Genomic DNA, 21,034 nt, shown 5'->3' with positions numbered 1-21,034 from the left:
AGGGGGGTGGGGGAGGACAAGAGCTCATAGTGGGGCACACGAAAGTCCGGCGACAAATTAGGAGCAGCAGGACGGTCGCAGCGGACGGAGCTAGCCGGCGATCGCGGGTGGGGGAAAAAGCTCGATCCCGACGATGGAGGGGGGGTCCGAGCTCGATCTTGTGGACGGGGAAGACGCAATCGACGATGTCGGAGCGTCTTGACACCAAGAGGCGGCGAGAGGAGCTCGGTGGTCGTGCCTACGGCGGGGGCATGGTGACGGTGGGTGCGGGTGCGGGCGGATCTGAGCGAGGGGGATGAGGGGGAGGGGAATGGGGCAGCTATGGTTCGGGGCGCGGACCGACGTGGTTTTGTAGTTGAGGGCGGAGCCGGCCGATGGCTGCCACCGCGGCAAGGCGCCATGGATGGCTGCCACGGCCCCCTCCCCGTGAACAGGAGGTGGGAGGAGGGTGGCTGGGCTTGGCCTTTTCGGCTAAATGGGCCAAGTGGCCGGAGGTCTTCTCCTGTTCTTTTTATTTCTCTGTTTTATTTTTTAAACTTTTCTGTTTATTGCTTTCTATTTAATTTTCATTTTATTTTAGTTTTATAAAATACAAAACAATTCCTAAATTAGTATTATTAAATATACCTCTTCCACAAAAGTTTGGTACTCAAATAAAATAGCTCAACATTTTATAAACTATAAAAGGCATTTAATTAATTATTAAAGCCACTGTTTTATTTATTCGAGTGTATTTAAATATTTTATAAAAGTGTGGTTTCTTCACCAATATTATCTATGAATTATTTTTCACAGTGTGCACTTTTTAGTTTTAATATTTTGAAAACTTTAAATTTTTACTTTAGTTTAAATTGATTTTGAATCGGTTTTGAACCCAAACGAGATTAGCAACAGTAATAGTGGTGACATGATACTATTAACAAGAGATTACTGTAGCTTAAATTATCCGGGCGTTACAATACCGATCAGCCGCAGCGAGTAGATCCTGAAACATCTCAGCGGAATAGTCCTCAAGATCGTTTTCTCCTGGCAATTCATCTGTGTAAATGAACCTAAGCATAATGTTGCAGGTTCGAGGTCGTGTAGCCTGATGGATGACGTATTGATCATATAGCACCATGGAGTTAACATTACATATAGCTGGAGAGTTGTGCACAAACATGCAAAACTGAATACATTAAAAGGTTCATGACACCACATGTACAAAAGAACAAAGAGAAAAACAGAGAAATGAATTGCTAATTTGACCATTATATGATTTATCGGTATCAATACTCGATAGCAACTAAGCCCAACACTTCATGAATAAGATTCTACAGTTTCTAGCTTCCAGGCTCCCTCCTCAGCAAATACAGATTATATGCTTCACAAGATGTCAGACACCACTCACTAAATCCAAAACACCATACTAAAACTATGCTTAAACGCCTGAAGTATACATGTGCTTATGCCCGAATCCTCCTTTTGAGCTCAGCGGTAATCGATGGGAATTTTAGAAGCAACAATGCATAACCATCAGTGAACATGGCCTCCTTAAAATTTGCTTCCACCGCGAAGAAGTCAATGCAGTTGTTCTTCAACTCCTGACAGTTATAGGTTTCGGCACAAGCTAACATTGTTGCAACTGTATCTACTGAAACTTTATCCCATAACTTGTGGGCACAAATAACCTTCAGCCGATCAAATGCGTATAGATCGGCCGCGGCGAGTAGATTCTACACTCGTCTTCTCCGGGCAGTTCATCCATGTATATGAACCCAAGCATAACTTTGAACGTTGCAGGCGCGATGTCGTGCAACCTGATGGATAGCATTGTAGCCTCGGACATGGAACCGAAGAGCTGTGCTCTGAAGACCGGTGAGCATGGAATGTCTCATCGCCAACGATGAATGACACATCTGTCCCGTCAGTATGATCAAGCAGGCGGCCGAGATGAGCCCCTATATCTGAAGGCGGGACAAGAATAGCAGGTTTGTCATCAATGAGTATGATGGTGCATACAAACGTGACGTTCCTCTCTGCTAAGAAAATTTTCTCCAGAATAGTCCCCTTGGCAAACCGATTCCGTCCCCAGGAGTCACGGCGGCCTTTATCTCCGTTGATTTCAAAGGTTTGAAATGTCCTTTGCAGTATGTCCGGCGAAGATGGTTTACCGTCGCTACCAATGACGAAGGCCTCGATGATGGCTCTGATCCTTCTGGTTTTGCTCATGTGCCTGAAGAAGATGGAGACATACTCGCCCTTGTCGGCCTCGGTCTGGCCACGCGGGAAGAACTCGATCCTCCAGTGGTGTCCACCGGCGGAGACGACGTCGGTGTGGATGGCCTTGCCGACGGGAAGCTTCTTGCTTTGCTCGTAGTCCACTCTGAACCGGAAGGCCGAAGAACCCACGGTGGTGATCCGCGCCTCTGGCTTTGCCATCTCGCCAGCTTGATGAACAAATTTTAAGCATCAGTAGTCACAAACTACCACCAAGAAGATTGAGCAAGCAGAAGAAATCACCACAAAGATTGGCACACGCCACACAGGCTCGACGGACCGAACAAGAACACAAGAGGTGAGTCAAGAGATGGGCGCTTACTGGCTTGCTCGCCGGCGACCGGAGGTTGGCCTACTGGCGGCGGCGATAGGTCGGACCGAGGCTGTTCTTGGCGGCCTGCTCTCGTGGCCGCTGGCCCTTGCGAGACCTCCACGCTAAATTTGGCCGGGGAACCTTGAGCCGAACAGTCGAACCGGCGGCTTTGTTCGTGCAGGCTTCTAACCACCAACTGTACCAACGACTTTTGTTACCCCTTTCTCTAGTCTTCTCGGGAGACCAACGCCTCACGGATTTTTTGTTCAAAAAGACCACCTGTCCAACGAAATTGACAAAAAACAACCATCTTCAAATGAAATTGACAGAAGAGATCACCCCAGCCGTGGCGGTAGGCGTGGCAGCCGACCCGTGGCACCTGCCGCCACACCGGCAGGCGGCAGCCCCTGCCGCCATAAGGCCAGGCGCATAACAGCCAGCCAACGCCCAAAACAGAACGTGAGGCTGCATGTGATCCCTGCCGCCTAGTGGCGTGGTGGCATGACTATTTGCCTACGTTTCGTGACGAATAATGATGTTTGTATGTGTTTTGTTTTGTCTGTGTTTTGTTTCGTCTGACGAATAATGCCATAGATTCGTATGTCTCTACTGTTGATTCCTATACATATAGTGCACTGTTTTTACAAATAATAATCATTTATTTACAAATAATAATGCAAGCCTCCGTCGCGGGTCTCATCATCGGCCTCCTCTCACCGGCCTCAACGCCCGGCGGAACATCACCGTCGCAAGCCTCATTGTTGGCCTCCTCACGTCGGGATTCACCCGGCGGACTTTCACCGCCACGGTCTCATCATCGGCCTCCTCGTCTGACAGAACTACTCCGCCGCGGGCCTCATTGTCGGCCTCATCACCTGGTTGACCTTCGTCGCCGCAGGCCTCATCGCCGACCTCCTCGCGTCGACATCATCGCCAGGCGGACCTTCACCGCCGCGGGCCTCATCGTCTGGCAGACCTGCTCCATCGCAGGCCTCATCATCGGCCTCCTCACGCCAGCCTCAACGCCCATCTCCATCCTCGTGTACCTTCCTCGCCGCAGGCCTCATTGTGGGCCTCCTCGCACCGACATCATCGCCCGGCAGACCTTCACCGCCGCGGGCCTCGTTGCCGGCCTCCTCACGCCAGCCTCATCGCCAAGCGGACCTGCTCCGTCGTGGGGCTCATCGCCGGCCTCCGGTGGCGAAGGTCCGCTGGGCGATGAGACCGACGATGAGGCATGCGGCAGCGAAGATCCGCCAGGCGATGAGGCCTGTGCGAAGAGGCCGACGATGAGGCCCGCGGCGGAGTAGGTCCGCTGGGCGATGAGGCTAGGGCGAGGAGGCCGACGATGAGGCCTGCGGCGGCGAAGGTCCGCCAGGCGACGAGGCCGGTGCGAAGAGGCCGACGATGAGGCCCGCGGTGGAGCAGGTCCGCCGGGCGAGGAGGTCGGCGCGATGAGGCCGACGATGAAACCCGCGGCGGTGAAGGTCCGCCGGGTGAATCGCCCGACGCAAGGAGGCCGACAGTGAGGCTTACAGCGGTGATGTTCCGCGGGGTGTTGAGGCCGGTGCAAGAAGGCCGATGATGAGGCCCGCGACGGAGGCTTGTATTATTATTTATAAATAAATGATTATTATTTGTAAAAATAGTGCACTGTATATCTAGCAATCAATAGCAGAAACATACGAATATGTGGTATTATTCGTCAGACGAAACGAAACGCAGACGAAACAAAACATAGATGAAACTAGCAGCTGACAAACAGTCCTGTCGCCACCCACTAAGCGGCAGGGAGCACATGCAGCCCCCCGTTCCGTTCTTGGGGCTTGCTGGCTGTTATGCGCCTGCTGCAGCCAGGCCCATTTGGTGGCAGGGGCTGCCGCCTGCCGGCGTGACGGCAGGTGCCACGCGTCGGCTGGCGCGCGTGCCGTCATGGCTGGGCTGGTTTTTTCTGTCAATTTCATTCGAAGGTAGTCTTTTTTGTTAATTTTGCTGGGCAGGCAGTCTTTTTGAACAAAAATTCATGCCTCACGTCCCAGCATCCGGCAGCTCTCACCATCGAGGAACTTGACTACTAAATTGTATCCACTTTGATTATGTGTAAGAATTGATCTGGTCTTAGTATAATATTCAAAGTTTGTGACAAAATGATTTTCCCTAGGAAAAACAATTCAATTGGACTTCTAACAATGCGATGATTTTTTTGTAAGGTGATAAATTCTCTAATCATATTTCTTGCTAATTAGCCTGAGCAAATGATTTTGATCATCTTTGCAGCTTTTGAGCTATGATAGACGAATTGGTTATGCATACTAGAATGGTTGAACGCGCTTTGTTGCGTTGTTGGTGTTGTTGGGTTTCTTCAAAAAATAATCACTGTTTTATATTATGGTGTATTACTTTTTCGGAAAGTCAAACATTTAAAGTTCAATAAAATTTGTAGACAAATATATCAAAACCCATAATATCAAATTGATATTTTAAATTTCATCATGAAGTGAATTTCAATACGTTTTTTGTTTAATATTGTGGATGTCGATATTTTTGCTTTGAACTTGGTCAAAGTTGAAAAAAATTGACTTTCTACAAAACTAATACCCCTTATATTTTGGAACTGATGGAATATTTAGTTTGGCGGGTGCTGGAGATGATAGGATGTGTTTTATTTTTATTTATAATGCGGTGATTTGGTGGGGCTTTCGTGATATGATTCGGTGTTTACTATTTATAATGTGGAAATTTCGGTGTCGGCGATCGCATGTACTACTATATTGATGCTACAATATCACATGGTGACGCTTTTTTTTCCAGGTATGGGAGGGTGCGGGATTGATATGCTTTTATAGGCAGTTGCTGCTGATTGATTTGAAAAATCATTGGCCCGGTCAAAATAGTAAACCAAATCTAAAATTGAATACCTCAATTGAATGAAAAAACTTTAAAATTAAGGAACACAATGAATTAAAAGAATTAAATGAGAGAGCTTGAGAAAGTGTTGACCGGGTCAAAATCAATTGACTCAATTCTAAATTGAATACATTAATTAATTGTGAGGCCTTAAAATTTCAAAAGCATAATACATAGTATAAAAGAATTGAATGAGAGAGCTTTGAGAAATTATTGACTCGGTCAAAATTCTAATTGGAGACCCTAATTAAATATGAGCTCTTTAAAAATAGGAAGCTTAGTGTTATAGAGGATTTCTCGGCTGGTTAGCCATTCTTAGAAAATTCTGCCATAGGCTTCATGTCAAGCAGGTGACACTTGGTTGCTGCCTACGAGCCGCCGCCTTCTCCTCCTCCACAAAAAAGTTAGGGTTTCTGCCTCCCGCCGGCGCCGCCGCAGGTCCGCCTTCTCTTCGGTAGCCCTAGCTAGGGTCATGGAGGCGTGATGGATCTCGGCAAGGGCCGGCGGGAGGGCTTCGTTTTTAATCATTTTTTTTCTTTCAGTATTGCTAGGGTTTGTGTCCTGCTCAGGAAGACGAGGCGGCGGCGCCTCCCTGAAGATGGAATAAAGGTCTCCCTGCCTAGGCCCCGTTCTGGCTGTGTGTCAAGCATCGTTGGTGGGCGTGTGGAGGTGTGTCTCCGGCGAATCTATCTTTGATGGATTTGCTCGGATCCCATCGTTGTTCGTCTACGTTTGTGCGTCTTCGGATTGGATCTTTCTGATCTACGTTATTCTTCCTCTGCGGCGGTTGCTGTTATGGTGTGCTTGGTCTTACGAGGCCTTAGCACGACGACTTCCCGACTGTCTACTACAACAAGTTGTGCCCGATTCCAGTGATGGAGGGGCAATGACGGCGGCGCGCCTTCGGCTCGCTTCAGTGCTGATAGTCGTTGCTAGGTGGTCTATGGATCTGGATATAATTTCTATTATTTCTGTTATTCGTTGTACTGCCACGACTGAAGATGAATAAATCGAAAATTTTCTCGCAAAAAAAGCAGGTGACACTTGCTCTGATTAGTCTGCCTTAGGAATTCTGCCACCCAGGCCGAATTCCACTCACACTTCCTAGACAGGACAACAATTTCAATCCTATCATCAAGCAAGCGAATACATAGAGGTGTAGGTCAAACTGTTTCACTTCTAGAAGAACGAAATAGGCCTTTCTCTTATACTCCCTCAGTCCAAAAAAAATTGTCTCCCAAATGGATGTATCTAGCATTTTGAGGTTAAATTTTTTTCAGACGAAAGACGTACTATAAATGATTTGTTGTATGCAAGGATAATGAACCATTCGTATGATGCTCTTTTCTTCTCTCAAACAAGGACCTCCATTCATTAGAAAATTTATTTAGAAACAGGCCTCCATTCTAGCTAGTACTCCCCCTGTAAACTAATGCAAGATGTTTTTGCAGTTTAAACTAAACTGCAAAAACGTCTTATATTAGTGTACAGAGGTAGTACTAGCACAACCATGTTTCCATGTTTTTTGGTTTTGGATATTCCTTGTTTGATTTCTTCCAGTTATATCAGATGGACCAAGGAACGGAAATTCACACTGAACTACGCAAACACTAATCCTCCAGAAGATTGCCACTAGATAGTTATTCCCTAGAGTAGCAAAAGTAGCTTCAGGGCACGACATGGCAAAAAGAACAGAGAAGTAAAAACATAAACGAGCTGCTCATTTGGCGACTTTGCATCTCAGTTATCTTATTACAACCCCCACCTCACCTCATTTATCTCTATCAGTGCTCAGTAGCAATTAAGCCCAATACTGCTAACTGCTAAGAAGAAGATTCTGCAATCTCAGGACCCCAGTTCTGCTTGAACACCTGAACTATACACATGGAGACGATACCACTATGTTATGTCCTAAACTCTCTTCCTTAGCTCAGCAATAATAGCTGGGAATTTCAAAAGCAACAGCCCATAACCATCAGTGAACATGACCTTCCTGAAGTTTTCCTGCACCACAAAGAAGTCAATGCACTTATTCTTCAACTCCTGACAGTTGTAGGTTTCAGCCCACACTAGTAGAAAAGGGGGCAATGGTCCAGGCCAGGTCAGCCTATTAGTCCCGGTTCAGTCTAGAACCGGGACCCATGGGGGCATTGGACCCGGTTCATGAGCCCAGGGGGCCGGCCGGGCCACGTGGGCCATTGGTCCCGGTTCGTCTGGACCTTTTGGTCCCGGTTGGTGGGACGAACCGGGACCAATGGCCTCGCTCCTGGCCCACCATCATTGGTCCCGGTTGGTGACTTGAACCGGGACCAAAGGCTCCCCTTTAGTCCCGGTTCATGCCACCAACCGGGACCAATGAGGTGCCTATATATACCCCCCTGCGTAAGAGCAGAGCACACTGCTCTGTTTTTTCTGGCCGAGGGGGAGAGGGCTTGGTGGTGCTCTAGCTCACCTCCTATGCACACAAGGTGTTCGATGGAATGTCTGAGCCACACTACTTAAGCTTTCTCCTCTTCAAGCTCGACCTTCAAGCTCCATTTTCCTTAATATTTGTCTAGGTTTAGCGGTCCGTCACGCCCCGTCCTCGTCTTCACCGCCGTCGATCACCCGCGCCGAGCTCATCGCCGGCCCCACCGTGGTGAGCCTCTTGTTCTTATCTTCTTTTTGAAAGGAAAAAATATTCTTACTTGTATGTTTACATAGATACTTGTATTATTTTCTTACTTTTATTATTGCATCTTATATAGTGCGATGGTTTTGGTATCCGCCCCCGTCGGCCCTCGTCCTGTCTATGATTCGGATGTGGTATATATATTATCTTTATAACTATTGGTTCATTTATTGTTTATGAAAATTATGCCGACCAATGTGACATAGATTTTATTTATGTAGGATGTATGTGAATCGAAAATTCCAACCGACCCTATTGTCGAGAGGTTAAATTTAGTTGAAGAAGAAAATAATTTGTTGAAGGAAAAAATAAAAAAAAGTTGAGGAGGAGAAGATGATATTGGAGTTGCATGTTGCAGATGTCGTCGATGATCACAAGATCAAGATGGATGCAATGCGCTTGAAGATTAAAAAGATTAGAAAATATGCCATTCATACCGAGGCTTGGTATTATTATGCCGTTGAATCAATTGTTACCTTGGTTGCGATTATGATCGCATTTGTTTTCGCATTGAAATGTTTTACATAGTTTCAATGTATGGTTTAATTAATTAGATGCTCTGGAGAGCTATATGTTGTTAGATGAGAACTATGTATGTACTTTGATTTTAATGTGATGATGAACTTCTATTAATTTGGACACTTAATTATATATAACGCACGCAGATGAACCGACAATGGATGTACGGTGACAGACACACCTCCGAGTACATTAAGGGCGTGCATGAGTTTCTCGATGCGGCTGAGGCAAACAAGCAGAATGGTTTTATGTGTTGTCCATGCACTGAATGTGGGAGTACGAGGTCTTACTCTAACCGGAAAATCCTTCACTCCCACCTGCTTTACAAGGGTTTCATGCCACACTATAATGTTTGGACGAGGCACGGAGAAATAGGGGTTATGATGAAAGACGGCGAAGAAGAAGGGTACGATGACAACTATGTGCCCCCTGAATACGGTGATGCTGCAACGGGGGGAGCTGGTGAAGATCAAGAGGAACTAGCCGATGTGCCCAATGATGCTGCAACGGGTGAAGCTGCTGAAGATCAAGAGGAACCAGACGATGTGCCCGATGATGATGATCTCCGCCGGGTCATTGTCGATGCAAGGACGCAATGCGAAAGTCAAAAGGAGAAGCTGAAGTTCGATCGCATGTTAGAGGATCACAAAAGGGTTATACCCCAATTGCGAAGATGGCAACACAAAGCTCGGTACCGTACTGGAATTGCTGCAGTGGAAGGCAGAGAATGCTGTGGCTGAAAAAGGATTTGAGAAGCTGCTGAAAATATTAAAGAAGAAGCTTCCAAAGGATAACGAATTGCCCGAAAGTACATACGCAGCAAAGAAGGTCATATGCCCTCTAGGATTGGAGGTGGAGAAGATACATGCATGCCCTAATGACTGCATCCTCTACCGCGGTGCATACAAGGATCTGAACGCATGTCCGGTATGCGATGCATTGCAGTATAAGATCAGACGAGATGACCCTGGTGATGTTGACGGCGAGCCCCCCAGGAAGAGGGTTCCTGCGAAGGTGATGTGATATGCTCCTATAATACCACGGTTGAAACGTCTGTTCAGAAACGAAGAGCATGCCAAGTTGATGCGATGTCACAGTGAGGACCGGAAGAAAGACGGGAAGTTGAGAGCACCCGCTGACGGGTCGCAGTGGAGAAAAATCGAGAGAAAGTACTGGGATGAGTTTGCAAAGGACCCAAGGAACGTATGGTTTGCTTTAAGCGCGGATGGCATTAATCCTTTTGGGGATTAGAACAGCAATCACAGCACCTGGCCCGTGACTCTATGTATGTATAACCTTCCTCCTTGGATGTGCATGAAGCGGAAGTTCATTATGATGCCAGTTCTCATCCAAGGCCCTAAGCAACCCGGCAACGACATTGATGTGTACCTAAGGCCATTAGTTGAAGAACTTTTACAGCTGTGGAATGGAAATGGTGTACGTACGTGGGATGAGCACAGACATGAGGAATTTAACCTAAAGGCGTTGCTGTTCGTGACCATCAACGATTGGCCCGCTCTCAGTAATCTTTCAGGACAGACAAACAAAGGATACCACGCATGCACGCACTGTTTAGATGACACTGAAAGTATATACCTGGACAAATGCAGGAAGAATGTGTACCTGGGACATCGTCGATTTCTTCCGACCAACCATCAATGTCGAAAGAAAGGCAAGCATTTCAAAGGCGAGGCAGATCACCAGAAGAAGCCCGCCATGCGTACCGGTGATCACGTACTTGCTATGGTCAATGATTTACACGTAATCTTTGGAAAGGGTCCCGGCGGACTAGCTGTTCCGAATGACGCTGAGGGACACGCACCCATGTGGAAGAAGAAATCTATATTTTGGGACCTACCCTACTGGAAAGACCTAGAGGTCCGCTCTTCAATCGACATGATGCACGTGACGAAGAACCTTTGCGTGAACCTGCTAGGCTTCTTGGGCGTGTATGGGAAGACAAAAGATACACCTGAGGCACGGGAGGACCTGCAATGTTTGCACGAAAAAGACGGCATGCCTCCGAAGCAGTATAAAGGTCCTACCAGCTACGCTCTTACGAAAGAAGAGAAAGAAATCTTCTTTGAATGCCTGCTCAGCATGAAGGTCACGACTGGCTTCTCGTCGAATATAAAGGGAATAATAAATATGCCAGAAAAAAAGTTTCAGAACCTAAAGTCTCATGACTGCCACGTGATTATGACGCAACTGCTTCCGGTTGCATTGAGGGGGCTTCTACTGGAAAACGTCCGATTAGCCATTGTGAAGCTATGTGCATTCCTCAATGCAATCTCTCAGAATGTGATCGATCCAGAAATCATACCAAGGCTAAGGAGTGATATGGCGCAATGTCTTGTCAGTTTCGAGCTAGTGTTCCCACCATCCTTCTACAATATCATGACGCACGTCCTAGTTCATCTAGTCGACGAGATTGTCATCCTAGGGCCCGTATTTCTACACAATATGTTCCCCTTTAAGAGGTTCATGGGAGTCCTAAAGAAATATGTCCATAACCGCGCTAGGCCAGAAGGAAGCATCTCCATGGGCCATCAAACAGAGGATGTTATCGGGTTTTGTGTTGACTTCATTCCTGGCCTTAAGAATATAGGTATCCCTAAATCGCGGTATGCGGGGAGACTGACTGGAAAAGGCACTCTTGGAAGTGACTCAATAATACGCAGTGACGGATATTTTTGGTCTCAAGCACACTACACAGTTCTACAGAACTCTACCTTGGTGACCCCGTATGTCGATGAACACAAGAACAGTCTGTGCTCCAAACACCCGGAGCAGTGCGGCGACTGGATTACATGTGAACACATCAGGACTTTCAGTAGTTGGTTGGAAACACGTCTCAGAGGTGACAAAACTGTTTGTGATGAGTTGTACTTGTTGTCCAGGGGACCATCTTTGACTGTATTGACTTACAAAGGATACGAGATAAATGGAAATACATTTTACACGATCGCCCAAGATCAAAAGAGCACAAACCAAAACAGCGGTGTCCGCTTTGATGCAGCAACCGAGAGCGGAAAGGACACATATTATGGTTACATAGTGGACATATGGGAACTTGACTACGGACATGATTTTAAGGTCCCTTTGTTTAAGTGCAAATGGGTCAATCTATCAGGAGGCGGGGTACAGGTAGACCCACAGTACGGAATGACAACAGTGGATCTGAAAAATCTTGGGTATACTGACGAACCGTTTGTCCTAGCCAATGATGTGGCACATGTTATCTATGTGAAGGACATGTCTACCAAATCGAGAAAAAAAAGATAAGGAAGCGAATACATCATATGATGAGCGAAAGCGCCACATAGTTCTTTCAGGAAAAAGGAATATCCTAGGAGTGGAGGGCAAGACAGACATGTCTGAAGATTATGAAAAGTTTCATGAAATTCCTCCCTTCAATGTCAAGGCTGACCCAAGCATCCTGATAAACGATGAAGATTATCCATGGTTACAGCGCAATAAGCAAATGACACAAGCGAAAAAAAAGTGAAGACTTTCTCCCGCAACTATTATGATGATACATGCCAACTTTGTAATACACGAGTATGCTATGCCAACTTTTTCAGAGTTCATTTGAAAACTATGAATTTAGGTCGAATTTTCTCTATAGGTGCATCTATGTTCATTTTTTTAGTAAAGTTAATCACAAACTTGTGATTCACACAAATTTCAAAGAATTCAAATTTTAACTATTCAAATTTGAAAACTAATGGCACTAACAGAAAATTTATATTTTTTCTAAAACTAATGGCATTAACAGAAAGTTTATAATTTTGCTGACCTAAAAGCAAAAATAATTAAAAAATAAAGCAAAAAACAAAAGAAAATAAATAATACAAAAAACAAAACAAAAAAATGGAAAAAAATAAAAATAACAACAATAAGTATTTTGTTGTAAATAGAAACAAAATAAAATAAATAAAGTAACAAAGAAAACAAAAAAAACTAAAAACGTGTTTTCAAATTTGAAAACTAATGGCACTAACAGAAAGTTTATAATTTTTCTAAAACTAAAAGCAAAAAGAATTAAAAAATAAAGAAAAAACAAAAGAAAATAAATAATGCAGAAAACAAAACAAAAAAATTGGAAAAAATAGGCACTAAAAGCAAAAAAACTAACAAAGTGTTTTCAAATTTGAAAACTAATGGCACTAACAGAAAGTTTATAATTTTTGTGATCTAATAGAAAAAAATCACTAAAAATCTATAAGTATTTTGTTCTAAGTAGAAATGAAAAAATAAATAGCAAAAACGAAAGAAATGCCTATAATATTTGTTATGACTAACTAAAATTACCAAATTGAGTATAATGATAAAACACAGTAATATTAAATAGCAGTAAAAAGAATGACTCAAAAATCAATTTTTATAGTAAAGTTATTCATAAATTAGTGATTCACACAAATTTTAAAAAATTCAAATTTAAACTATTCAAATTTTAAAACTAATGGCACTAACAGAAAGTTTATAATTTTTGTGACCTAAAAGAAAAAAATCACTAAAAAACTATAAGTATTTAGTTCTAAGTAGAAATGAAAAAATAAATAGCAAAAAAAATGCCACCTACTGGGCCACCACAGCCTGAATACGACTAGAAACCCATCCATGGGCCAGGATTCAGGACCGCAGAAGGCCCAGCAGGCCCACAGGCATAGCAGTGCGAGATTAGGCCTAAAGGCCTGCAATTCAGAGGAGTTCAATGAAGATGGCGGGGCAGGGCTTATAAACAGGTCCTGCCGCTCCTCAGCTAGCAAGGTGGGACTAAACATCCCACCGCACCATGGCTTTGGCAGGCATAGGCCATTGGTCCCGGTTGGTGGCACCAACCGGGACTAAAGGGGGGCATTGGTCACGGTTCGTGACACAAACCGTGACCAATGCCCCCCTTTAGTCCCGGTTGGTGCCACCAACCGGGACCAAAGGCCGCCGCTTCCCGCCCTTTGGGCTACTGAAAAAGGCCTTTCGTCCCGGTTGGTGCCACCAACCGGGACTAATGCCCACCTTTAGTCTCGGTTTGTGCCACGAACCGGGACTAAAGGCTTTGCTATATAAGTTCACACTTCGGAAATTTTCACTCTCATCTCTCGCAGTTGCCGCCCCGACCCCGACGCCGCCAGGCTGCCCCGCCGTCGCCGTCGCCTCGCCCGTGCCCGTCGTCGCCCCCGCCCTCGTCGTTGCCCGCCGTCGCCCGCGCCCTCGCTGTCGCCCGCGCCCCTGCCCCGACGCGCGCCGCCCCGGCCCGCCCCGACGCGCGCCGCCCCACCCCGGCCCGCCCCCGTCGCCGTCGCCCGCACCCCTGCCCCGACGCGCGCCGCCCCGGCCCGCCCTCGCCGTTGCCCGCGCCCCTGCCCCGACGCCATCCTCGCCGCCGACCTCAGCTTAGTCCGGCCGCCGGCGCCCTCCCTTCCAATTTTTTTCATATATATATGCTTGTTATATATATATATATATGCTTGTTTATATATATATGTAATCAATTTTTTATAGAATATGATGTTTTTTTCATAGATGATCACATATATGATGTATGCACGAATGTGGATGAAATATGATGTTTTTTTGTTCATAGAACATGATGTTTTTTTTAATTCATAGATTTTTTTGTTCATGAGAGAGGCGGGGACGTTGAGGGATCATACATGTATTTTTTCAGAATTTTCTATCGTGCATAGACGGATTTTAGACCACGGGAGCACCCCCTCCCTATCGTTGCAAAATTTGCTAAGTGATATTAATAAGGAAGGAAAAGAAGGATAGGAAAGAAAGAAAATAAGAAGAGGAAAGAAAGAAGAAGAAGAGGAGAGGAAGAAGAGGAGAAATAAATAAGAAGAAGAAAAAAGAAGAAAAAGAAGAGGAGAAGAAGAAAGGAATAGTGGAGAAGAAGAGAAAATAGAATATATTCTATTTTCTCTTCTTCTCCACTATTCCTTTCTTCTTCTCCTCTTTTCTTCTTCTTTTTTTCTTCGATCTTCTCCTCTAGCCATTCCTTTCTTCTTCTCCTCTTTTTATTTTTCTTCGTTTTCTTATGTCTTATTGTGTATATTGCTTCTTTGTGTATATTATGTATATATGTCAATATATATATTGTGTATATTGCTTCTTTTCAGAATTTTTTTCATATATATGTTTGTATTTTGTATTTTATCGGGTCTGTCGTCGTCGATATACCCCTCCCGATAACTTCAACATGAGGGGGGGGGGTCGATATACCCTAAATAGTAAGTATTGTCGGTGTGAGATACATGTGGCCGTCGGTGTCAGACACTACATCCATGTCCCACAAGTGACGCGGGCTTCGACGCCCACGTCACTTGTGGGACGTGGATGTAGTGTCCGACACGGACGGCCACATGTATCTCACACCCACGATACTTGCTATTTAGGGTTTCCTCTATCGCTCGGCGACCCTGACCCTCGACGACCCTCGTTCCCGATAAAAAAAGAGGAAGAAGAAGAAAAAAAGAGGAGAAGAAATCTATTCTTTCTTCTCCTCTTTTTTTCTTCTTCCTCTTCTTTTTTTATCCTTGAAGCGTTGTCGAGGCCACCCCAAACTCTAGAGAAGCAGCGTTGAGGCCACCCCAAACCCTAGAGAAGCAGCGTCGAGGCCACTAATTAATATTAGTTCTACGTTTGCCACTAATATACCCATCTGTCATGTTTGAATAATAATTGCCATGTTGTAAATATTTGTAGAAACTATGGACACCGCCCGAGACGAAGTACAAGAAGAGTTGTTGGGGGACATAATCGCACGAGGAAGTGATGCCGTCTGCTTGTTGTTTCTCAAGGACACCGATGGTCTGGAAGCAGCTGGCTATGATTATGATGGCTCCGGTGACCTAATGCCGGTGCAAGAAGGAGACCATGAGGACGGCTCCGGTGACCCAATGCCGGTGCAAGAAGGAGACCGTGATGACGTCCCCGGTGACCGAACCGAGTCCGGCCAGGTATATATATTAGTTAAGCTTGTGCTGACTAGCTAATTGATGCATTCATTGTTTTGGTATGTACACATATTAATTAAGTCTTTGTTCTTTTTTCTAGCCCTCCGGATCGAGCACAACTTCGGTAAAGAGACGAGGCCCGAAGAAAAAGTTGAGCTCGGATGAAAAGTTTGAGATCATAGCAATCGCGCCCGACGGCCAACCGATTGAACCCCTCCGGACAAAGAGCGCATTTGTTGCTCAGTGCGGGGTTCTGGTTAGGGACAAGATCCCGATCAGCATCCAGCAATGGTTAAAGCCGGCTATAGAAGACCCTGAGGTGTCTTATGTCAATGATATGCAGAAAAATGATCTTTGGACTGAGCTGAAGTCAAATTTCACCCTACCGCCAGAGGATGATCCGGAGAAGCCAGTTAAAGAGCAATTAATCAAGTCTTTTGCTCTTAAGAGGATGGCAGAACTATTCAGGAGGTGGAAGAAAGAGATGAATAAGTTTGTCGAAAATAAAGAGACACCAGAATTCAAGGGCAGATATGAGAAGATCAGAGATCACTGGCCCGCATTTGTGGCCCACAAGACATCGGAAAAGAGTAAGAAGATGTCGGCGACGAACAAGCAAAATGCTGCGAAGAAGAAGCATCACCATCGCACGGGGTCAGGTGGCTACCTCGCAGCCCGGCCTAAGTGGGCCAAGACTGAGAATGATCTGGTTGATAAAGGGATCGAACTAGAGACAATTAACTGGCCAGACCATTGCCGGACTTGGTTCTTCGGGGCTGGCGGAACCTTGGACCTTGTATCAGGGAAGTGCATTTGGACGAACGATCAAATGGACATACCAGTCAAGAAGCTTCAGCAGTATATCGAAGCAGCGCAGCAAGGGACGTTCGTTCCAGACAGAGAGAGTGACGAGCTCACAATGGCTCTCGGGAATCCTGAGCACCCTGGACGGACACGAGGCACGCCAGGCTCCATTCCATGGAAGGTTGGGTTTCCGGACGCAGGCGGTTACAAATGCCACGAGAGGAGGAACAAAGTGGAGTAGACCCAACTGCAGGCGCTGCACGCTAGGGTACAAGCAATAGAGGAACGAGAAGCAAATCGCAGCAAACGAACTGCCGAAGCTACCCCGCCATCTCAGTGGAGAAGCAGCGTGGCTTCCACCGAGCTGCTTTAGCCGGAGCATGTCTTGACGGCTCCTGCCAGCTATCCCGTGGATGCTATCACAGAGTCTCAAAATTGCCACCTTATGACGCAATGGATTAATATGAAGGTCAAGGTGGCTGTTGGCTCTGTTTTTCCTACTGAACCCGGCGCAACTTTTCACTGCCGGCCGATTCCAGAAGGATATGCTAGGGTGATGGTGGATGAAATAACGGAGGGATTTGAGGACCTCCAGCTTGACCACCCTACCGGTGAAGGAGAGACTCGGCTGGGTTCTGCTCCGAGGACTCCATGCCTATGGCGGAAGGAGCTCATCAACCTTCCGAACTGGACACCTCCTCCTCCTCCGGTGAGTCAGGGCACTCCGCCTCCTCCACCGCCTCCTCCACCGCCTCCTCCTCCGGCGAGTGACGATCAGGGCACTCGGCCGGCTCCTTCTCCGGCGCGTGGCGACACTCCGCCTCCTTTTCCGCCTGCACCAGCGCGCCCGAGCAGCCAGCCTCCTCCTCCGCCTTGTCAGCAAGGGCGGAAGAGACCTGCCACCCCTCCGGCTGCTCCGGCGTGTCGTAGTCCTTCTCCTCCGCCTCGTAAGCAAGTAAAGAAGACAACCGCTCCGTCTGCTTTGCCGGCGTCTAGCAGTACAACCAGAGGCGGGAGGACATACAGATTCGGTCCTTCTCTGAAGACTCCAGAGAAGTTACCATAAGAGAGGACCCCGGAGGAGAACGCCGAGATCGCGCGAGAAGAAGTGAGGAACTTCTTTGAAGGGGTGAAATCAAAGAAACATCCACCTCCGGAGGAGAAGGTAGATCCGGTGAAAGCGAAGCGCACTCTGGCTGCCCTGACAAAACCACCCAAGTCTTCGCCGAAACGAAACTATGAGCGCATTATTGGAAAGGAATTTGTCGAAGCGGAGCGGTCGGGAAGTACTGTCAGTGATCAAAGGCTGAAAGAACGACGAGATGGGAAACAAATTGCCCAGCTCGGCGAACAAGCGAAGCAATCGCGCCCCCCGCTCAAGGTGCCTAGCGACATCGTCGCTAATGATCCTAGGATGGTGCCCGGTTATAGCAATCTTGGAGATTACCTGCCCGACGATGTACATTATGATTTCATGGAGGTGAAGATACAAAGATACGAGTAGGGAAGCCTCTCATAAAAGATGAAAGATCTCTATCAACGATGATGCGAAGATTGCATGATTGGTACTTGAAAATCTGCAGAGAGTCTGGGGGGAGGAGTACTTTGTATGTGAGAGTTAAAAAGGAGCATGACCTCGTTGGAATTGAATTGTTGCCTGTTCCATTTGAGGAGTTCTTTCAGTTTTTCAATCAATTGGCCCTCGATAAAGCAACGGTCACCTGCTACTGTCTGTAAGTAGTACTACTTCTGTCATTAAGTCTCTCTATATAGCTCAGCTCTTTCATTGCATGTATTTATAATTATCCTCACTATATTATGCAGATTGAAGATCGTCGAATTGAAGAAAAGACAAATCAGTGATATTGGGTTCATTAACACAAATCTCATAGATGCAACTCAGATTAAATTTCATGTCGCAGATACCGAGGCCAACTTGCTACGATAGTTGGTAATAAATGAAAACAAAGATATAATACTCTTTCCTTACAACTTCAAGTGAGTGTTACTGTGTTGTGCATATTCGGTTTCCCTTATATATTAGTCAAGGTTATAGTAATGTAATTGATGAGTTATGCATGCGTGTGCAGTTTTCACCATATTCTCCTAGAGATTAAGCTTGAGCAGGGACTAGTAACCGTCTTAGACTCAAGACGAAAAGATCCCCAGGACTATGCGGACATGACTCAAATGCTCGAGAAGTAAGTTAAATCGATCATTATCCACCATATCAGCTACTTTGTTCATTTCCTGATATATCAAGTAATTATTTTGTTTGTCTGGCAGGGTTTGGAGAAAATTTACCAAAAAAGCTCCGGGACTCCCGAAGAAGCTGCAATTTAGACACCCGAAAGTAAGTACTATAGTAGCATGTTCCGCGCATCTCCTAGTGATTCAAGCGCTAGTTTCATCAATACCATTTGGCATTCTTGCTTATCAGTTTGATTGACCTCTATTTCTTGTAAAGTGGTTGTGGCAAGAACAAGGGAATGATTTCTGTGGATACTACGTTTGCGAGTCCATCCACCACACGACCTGTGAGCGGGGCTACTCTGACGAACAATATGAAGTGCGTAAATAACAACATTCACAATTTTATTTTATTACCATCATTTGTGTTGAGTTTCATTCATTCATATATATATGTATTGACCCCCTTCTTCAAATTAGATGTTTCGGAAGCGGGATGAACTCCTAGCACCAGCTCGCATGCGAGCAATTCAAGAGGAATTGGCGGCATTCTTTCTCGACCACGTGATCGCTGAAGACGGAGAATACTATGTGGACTATGAGTCCGTATGTTAGGAGATTATATTTGTAAGAGATAATTATTGTATATATGTAGCCGGTAGTGTCGGATAGATATACGAGAACTTGTTGTTCGACCAATCTCTCGGAGAAGGAGAGGTGGTCGATATCACTTCTCTCTGTATGCATATATATTCATGACGATCTTCTGTTTCCTTCGTTTGCTTACTAGCTAGCTAGCGTGTCTAGTCCTCTCTATACGTATGTATAGTATGTAGCGTCGACCAAGCACATACATAAGAGAGTACACTTCTCTCTATTAATTATAGCTAGCTAACACAATATATGAAACATCTAAATTAACCCCCCAAAACCCACAAACCCCTCCTTCAAAAAAAACAAAAACCCCAGCCACAGAAATGCTGACGCGTGGATGCCTATTGGTCCCGGTTGGTGCCACCAACCGGAACCAAAGGCCCTCCTGCCTGGGCTTCGCGCACAGGCCACGTGGAGGCCCATCTATCCCGGTTCTGGATTGAACCGGGACTAAAGGGACAGGGCATTAGTACCGACCCTTTAGTCCCGGTTCAGGAACCGGAACAAAAGGCCCTTACGAACCGGGACAATAGGCCCTTTTTCTACTAATGCCAAGCCAAGATAGTTGCAACTGTCTCAACGGACACTTTCTGCCATAGCTTCTGAGCACAAATAATCTTCAGTCGGTCCAGTGCATACCGATCGGCCGCAGCGAGTAGATCTTGAAACATCTGGGCAGAAGAGTCCTCAAGCTCGTCTTCCTCGGGTAATTCATCCGTGTAAATAAACCGAAGTATAATTTCTGGTTTGATGTCGTGCAGCGTGATGGATGGCATTGTAGCCTCAGACATGGCATCGAAGAGCTCTGCTCTAAACACCGGCGAGCGGGCAGCAAGCACCGCTCGGTGTACACGGAATGTCTCATCGTCGACGACGAATGACATGTCTGTCCCGTCAGCATGATCTAGCAGACGGCCAAGATGGGTCCCGATGTCTGAAGATGGGACGAGAATAGGACTGTCATCCACAACCATGATCGCGCACAGAAACGTGACGTGTCTCCCTGTCAAGTAATCTTTCTCCACAACAGTCCCTTCACGAACTGATGCCATCCAAAGGTGTCGCCGTCTTCCGTGATCTCAAAGGTTTCAAATGCCCTACGTATATACGATAGGCATGGTTTGCCGTCCCTGCCCATCATCAATACCTCGAAGAACGCCCCCGACACTTTTGGATTTGCTCATGTGCTCGAGGAAGATAGAAACATGCTCCCTGTCGGCCTCGTTCATCCCACGTGGGAAGCACTCAATCCTCCACAAGTGTCCCCCGGTGGAGACGGCATCGGAGAAGACGGACTTGCCGGTGGGAAGCTGCTTAACTTGCTCGTAGTCTATTTTGAATTGGAAGACGGAAGAGCCCACAATGGTGGTCCTCGACTCAGGCTCTGCCGTCTTAGCCCGCTTGCTCACTGAAGAATGTTCAAGCAAACGTAAGAAAGAAAGCACTCCATAGAATTGAGTTGCTTGAACAGAAGGATTCAAGCAAACCGTAAAGGAGTAGTACAAGCTAGCGAATCCTTCTGTTCAACGGACCAACCAAGGGCACTCACTGGCTTGCTAGCTGCCGGAGGTGGCGGCGATTGGCCTGCTGGCGGTGGCAACCGGTGCTGAGGTGCCAAAGGCCGCACCTCGGACCTCCGCCGTATGTCGTTTGTCGTCGCCGCCGCCGCCGCTACTACTCGTCGCTCACTAGTAGAAAGAGGGGCTTTCGTTCGGGTCTGGCCAGCCCATTAGTCTCGGTTCTATCACGAACCGG

General features: G+C 46.3%; 1 protein-coding gene and 1 pseudogene across 2 annotated transcripts; both read right to left on the bottom strand.

The window, feature by feature from the left end:
* Positions 1 to 1,221: 1,221 nt before the first annotated feature.
* LOC125512503 (BTB/POZ and MATH domain-containing protein 1-like) lies at positions 1,222 to 3,038 on the bottom strand (annotated as a pseudogene). The gene is made up of 2 exons (XR_015604324.1): positions 2,582 to 3,038; positions 1,222 to 2,429 (listed from the first exon to the last, which is right to left on the bottom strand). The product of XR_015604324.1 is annotated as a BTB/POZ and MATH domain-containing protein 1-like (transcript).
* A 4,352-nt stretch (positions 3,039 to 7,390) lies between these two features.
* On the bottom strand, positions 7,391 to 20,682 carry LOC125532736 (BTB/POZ and MATH domain-containing protein 1-like). The gene is made up of 2 exons (XM_087525768.1): positions 19,835 to 20,682; positions 7,391 to 7,547 (listed from the first exon to the last, which is right to left on the bottom strand). Exons 1-2 carry the CDS (start codon positions 20,329 to 20,331, stop codon positions 7,391 to 7,393), a joined length of 654 nt encoding a protein of 217 aa, XP_087381894.1. The 5' UTR covers positions 20,332 to 20,682.
* Positions 20,683 to 21,034: the final 352 nt, after the last annotated feature.

Source organism: Triticum urartu, chromosome 1A (genome assembly GCF_056163025.1).
Source record: "Triticum urartu cultivar PI428250 chromosome 1A, HENAU_Tu73, whole genome shotgun sequence".
NCBI classification, from domain to species: Eukaryota; Viridiplantae; Streptophyta; class Magnoliopsida; order Poales; family Poaceae; genus Triticum; species Triticum urartu.
This window is presented reverse-complemented; position numbering and strand designations above follow the sequence as displayed.